This window comes from Tupaia chinensis, unplaced genomic scaffold, assembly GCF_000334495.1.
Source record: "Tupaia chinensis unplaced genomic scaffold, TupChi_1.0 Scaffold143574_1, whole genome shotgun sequence".
NCBI classification, from domain to species: Eukaryota; Metazoa; Chordata; class Mammalia; order Scandentia; family Tupaiidae; genus Tupaia; species Tupaia belangeri.
Window position 1 is genome coordinate 540,540 of NW_006203419.1, and position 5,605 is coordinate 546,144.

Sequence of the window (5,605 nt, forward strand, 5' to 3'; positions counted from 1 at the left end):
CTCTCTGTCTCTCTCTGGCCAGAGTACGCACCCTCTGGCAATTAAACAGTAAGCAACGTGTCTTTAAACAAGGTTATATATTGAGCAATTGAGCAAGTGGTGAACATGTTGTGACCAGGAGCTCACAGCAACTAATGCTACGCTGTCCTAAGGGCAATGGTTCCATCTTCACTAGTTCAGTGTTCACAGAGACCGTGTAGGAAGTGACTATCAAGAACAGGGAGAATCAATGGAGTACGATAAACACTGGCTCATGAACGAATGACTAGATGGAACAACAAGCCAGATGTGGATGGGACGCATGCTGAGGGCTGAGTCTCATCTCTCCGTCCTCTACCTGCTCAGGGATCAGAGTCACCAAAGTGGACTGGCAGAGGTCGAGGAATGGCGCTGCCCACCACACCCAGGAGTACCCCTGCCTTGAGCTGGTGGTTCGCAGGGGCCAATTGTTCAGCCTCACGCTGGAGCTGAGTGCAGCCATGGACAGCGAGGAGACGTTCATCTTCACGGTGGAGACAGGTAACTGGTCTCAGCAGCGCCCCTGCTGGTAAGATTTGGAAAGACTTGTGATCTATCCTGGGCAGCCCTGTGGTGGGTCAGCAGCTGAGACTCTGAGGAAGGCTGAGCCTTGAACCCTGCAGCTTCCTGGGGGATGGTTGGAAGACGCTGTCGGTAGGCAGTGGGATGAATGCCAAGACCTCCCTGGTGCCCTATGCATACCCAGGGACCTATGGCACTGGAAGTGTATGGAAACTCAGTGGGCATTTTTCAAACCCAAGCTCCTTTCCTTCCCTGACCATACAAAAGGTGGACTTTGGTTTCAGAGCATAATGTCACTTTCTGCTTGGTCCAGGAAGTGGCCGGAAGTCAGGACAGCTGAAGTGTACCCGACTCTGTCACTGGCCTTCTTGTTCTTGGTCAGCCCTTCTCCCCAACAGTTTGGGGAGTGACGGCTGGGCTTCCAGACCAACACCATTGATCTTCACTAAAGCGGGGCTGCCCAGGAGCAGGGTCTCCTGATCCCCTCCCCTCCCTCCCAGGACCAGAAGCTTCCGAGGCCCTCCACACCAAAGCTGTTTTCCAGACATCGGAGCTGGAGATGAGCGATACCTGGACAGCAGCGAAGGACACTCAGACAGAGAACACCGTGACGGTCAGCCTTGCCAGCCCTCCCGACGCTGTCATTGGTCGTTACCTGCTGAGCACCAGGGTGTCTTCTCGCTGCAAACACCGTGACCGGAAGCTGGGCGAGTTTATTCTCCTTTTCAACCCATGGTGCCCAGGTAGGAGCTGCAAGTCCCAAGCAGAGGTTTTCCTGGAAGCTGTCCTCCAAGGCAGGCCAGCCCGTGGAGAGGGGTTGAGAGGCGGGGAATGAGAGGGAGAGAGGTGAATGCCAGGAAGGGAGGTGAATGCCAGGGCCAGGCAAGAGCTTGGCCTAGGTGGATGGGTACTGGGCAGAGGAATCTGGTGGCAGGTGCTACAAAGGGCCCTGGCCACCAGGGCCAGGAAGGGTGGATTGTATGACCAGAGGCCAGTGGGCAGGATAGGGCCTGATGGGCAGGAGAGACCCAGGAGTAGATCAGAGCCAAGGTTTGGGAGTCAGACAGCCTTTGGGAATCAGGTTTAGTTCCAGCTCTGCGAGGTTGCAGACCTGCTAAGGTTTCTTCATCTGCAATATGGGAAGAACAACAGTGCCTCCCTGTTAGGGATATGGTGAAAATTCAGAGCTGGTGTTTTAAAGCACAAGATACACTATGAGGCCTCAGTAAGGGGTAGCTGGGGTCAGGCGGCTGCTATTAGCATCATCACCCAGAGGTGTCAGGACTCCTAAAATCCTTCAGTCTTGGACTGAGTCAGAGTTAGCCCCTGCTCGAAGTATCTGCCTACTGGGCTTGGCAGGGAGGCAGCATAGGAGCCGCCCTTGCTGGAAGCCCTCTTGCGCTCACCTGCCCCATCAGCCTCCAGGCACCTCCTTCCTGCTGGCCCCTGTTCAGCCCCCTACCCAGGCCCACAAGGCCAGAGCCCCAGCCCACGCCAGGCCCAATGACTGCTTTTCAGAGGACGACGTGTTTCTGGCTTCAGAGGAGGAGAGACAGGAGTACGTGCTCAATGACAGTGGCATCATCTTCCGAGGCGTGGAGAAGCGCATCCGAGCCCAGGGCTGGAACTACGGGCAGGTCTCCAGGGGCCCAGGCCAGTTGGGGGTGCAGGCTGGGGCGTGGAAAAGGCTGCTCAGGAGCTCTTCTGTCCACTCACTTCTTCCCGGGAGAAACAAGCAGGGCTGACTCTTAGAGCAAATTCATTCATTCATTCGCCTCCTATGCACAGTGCCAGGGCCTGCTCTGGGTCCTTGGGCAGGGGAGGTGTTTGCTGGATACAGCCTGGAAACAGAACAAGTCGGATCTGGGTGGGAGGGTAAATAGTTCCTCTCAGTCTCTCTCAAACTTGAGCATGATCAGAATCCCACAGATGGCCGCCCCATCCCAGAGTGGCCTGAGCAGGTTAGGGTAGGGCCTGGGGATATGCATTTCTAACAGGTGCCCAGGGCAAGCGGAGGTTGATGCTCTGGGCCCACACCTTGGGAGCCACGGGCTTGGAGAAATAGCTACACTGTAGCTGGTGCATTGGGGGCAGAGAAGTCAGAATGGTAAGGGTGGAAGCCAAGGGTGTCCAGAAGGGGGCGAAAGAAAACTCCACCTCAGGGGTTGTGGAAGGTTTCATGCTATTGGGGTGGGGTCCAGAGTTGAGCAGGATCTGGATAAGCAGAGGGAAGAGCAGACAGTAGCATGATGGCGGGTCCCTGTGTCTGCCTAGGCTCCTGGTGCCTGCTAGGAGGGATGCTGGACAGGCAAGTCAAGGACTTGAGTGTCCTGCTGAGGCGTCCTGTATTGTCATGCAGGGGGGAGGTTGAAAGCATTCAAGGCTTACTTGCCACCAGGAAAGTAAGCCTGGGGTTCTTCTACTGTCCAAATATGGGAACCAGAAATATAAATGAATATAAATATAAATGTAAAAATCCCCCAATTTTAAAATATTGTCAGCTAATTCAAATGTATCTGAAAACATCATGTATACCAAATAAGTATATCAGTGAAGAGGATGTGGCTCCAGAGGGCCCAGTGTTACCACAAACGTTACTGTAGATACTGGGGAGCCATAGAAGGTTATTAGACTGGGGAGGAGCAGGATTAAAGTTGAACTTCTGGCTCCCAGGTGAACCTTTGGCAAAGGGTTTCTGAGACTTGGAGATGCTCTGGAGGTCCCTGGGGGTAGGAGTAGGGAAAATCCCCCTGCATAGACACATGCGCTTGAGCGGGTATGGGTTGAGGAAGGGCCTGGAATATGGTGAAGTTTGGCCTCTAAGCACAGCATTTCTGGGGAGCAGTTTGAAGAGGACATCCTGAACATCTGCCTCTCCATCTTGGACCGAAGCCCCAGCCACCAAGACAGCCCAGCCACTGATGTGTCCTGCCGCCATGACCCCATCTATGTCACCAGGATCATCAGTGCCATGGTGAGGACCTCTGCCAGCTTTCATATACACTCTCCCAAAGATCCCAGGCCAGCACCCCATGATTCTTCCCAAGTTACCCCCTGTCTTAATTCTCTATTGCTGTGTAACAAACCACCCCAAAACTCAGTGACACAAAATAGCCATTTATTATGCTTACGATTTTGCAGATTAGTAATTTGGGCAGGCACCATGAGAATGGCTTGTCTGTGCTCCTAGATACTTGAGCCAAGAGTGTCTCAACGGCTGCGGATGTGAGGGGGAGCATTGGTGGGACCATCTGTCAGGAGCTCTGGTTCTAGGGGTTGGCAGTTCCTTGGTTAGGAACCCTTAACCTATGCTGAGTATCCCAGTGGAAGATCATTGCAAATGATGTCCGTGTTGTGTCTGCCAAGTCTGGGGAGCCCAGAAGGCTTCCTCACTCTCGTCAGGCCCCTGGACTGCGATGGCTAGAATAGCTGGGACTGTTGGCATCCATTTTTTTCTCTTTATGTAGCCTTTCCACGTGGCTAGCTTGGCTTCCTCATAGCATTCCAGCCTCATCTGTGGCTGCTGGCTTCTCCCTGTGTCATAGTTCCAAGAAAGAGCAAGTGGAAGTTCCCAAGCTTATAATGCCTAGAAACTGACACCACGTAAGTCCTATGACAGTCGGTGGTCAAAGTAGGCATAGGCTAGCCAGACTCAAGGGGAGGGGACACTGACCTCACCTCTCCATGGGAAGTGTGCCACCTTTAGTCTATCGCATGCCTCAGGCCATGGTGTCTCCTCTTCCAAAGGTGTCTGAGAGCCTCCTGGTTCTCCTCACCACCTGCACATGTGAAGGTCAGTGGGTGGGGCCCTGAGATTCCCCAAATGGACAAAGCTCTATTTGCCATATTTGATGCTCCCAATTCCTTAAGCCCTCCATGAGACCTTGGAGAAAATCAGCAGTGCTGAACAGCGGGGAAGGGTGGCCCGTGGACGACAGCCCGGGCTCTCAAGTCTCAGTCCAAACTCACGGCACTCGGTTTTCTAACTCGCTGTGTGATTTGGGCCAGTCCTTGAACACCTCTGAATCTCAGTTTTCTCATCTGGGGAAAAAAAAAAAAAAAGGTGACAAATAGAACCTACATCACAGACTTAAACACGTTAACTTAAGTGCTCAGAGTCCTTAGAAGAAGCCTGACACATAGCAAGCATTTAACAAATGTCAGTTTTCTCTATAATTACTATACTACTCAAACCCAGATCATTTAAAACAGGAAATGATGTAAAATTATAAGTTATTTTCAACAGCAGTGTGCCCAAGTGGAAGATAATTGAAAATAATAATAGTAACAAACAGTAAGGCCTTTTTTCCTTTTTAAAAAATTTTATGATATCCTATTCACACTTAATTGTTGTATATCTCTGTAGCACACAATATGATTTTTCTTTTTGTTTTTTTTTTAAGAATTATGTTATTTAACTTTATTTATTTATTATTTATTTTAATTTGACCAGAGAGGGATAGAGAGAAAGAGAGAACGTGAGGGCAAGCCACCAGGTCCAGGACTTGAACTACAGTCAGCCATGTGTGAATCCAGCACCCTCAACCACCACGCCACCCCACATTATGATTTTTCTAAGTATGATACAGTACATGACGGTCAAATAAAGGATATTACCACATAATTTTCAATGGAGAACTTTAGCAGTAAGTATTTTAAGATAGCAAGTGCCTTCAATTTCAATTTAAAAGTGAGGAGGGACCCCAGTTGACTTGGTAGTCCAGAGTTGGTAATGAGCTCCACAAGTGGGAAGTCCTGCCTTCTGGTTGACCTATGTTCTCCTCTGCCCAGGTGAACAGCAATGATGACCGGGGTGTGGTGCAAGGCCAGTGGCAGGGCAAATACGGTGGTGGCACCAGCCCACTGCACTGGCGTGGCAGCGTGGCCACCCTGCAGAAGTGGTTCAAGGGCAGGTCCAAGCCAGTCAAGTACGGCCAGTGCTGGGTCTTCGCTGGAGTCTTATGCACAGGTACCCTGGGAGAGAAGGCCCTCACCCCCAGTTTGCTCCCTCATTTGCATACATTGACCTTTTGTTTGCATATATTTGCACTCCATCTTTCTTGGT

The 5,605-nt window shown here is 51.3% G+C and overlaps 1 protein-coding gene across 1 annotated transcript in view; it reads left to right on the plus strand.

Annotated features, from left to right (window-relative positions):
* Positions 1–5,605, plus strand: part of TGM6 (transglutaminase 6) — a 64,036-nt gene that overhangs the window by 40,070 nt on the left and 18,361 nt on the right. The window contains exons 3-7 of the mRNA XM_006163989.1: positions 346–519; positions 1,041–1,283; positions 2,059–2,177; positions 3,386–3,514; positions 5,332–5,509. Coding sequence (XP_006164051.1) covers positions 346–519; positions 1,041–1,283; positions 2,059–2,177; positions 3,386–3,514; positions 5,332–5,509 — 843 coding nt within the window. The remainder of the gene's footprint in view (positions 1–345; positions 520–1,040; positions 1,284–2,058; positions 2,178–3,385; positions 3,515–5,331; positions 5,510–5,605) is intronic.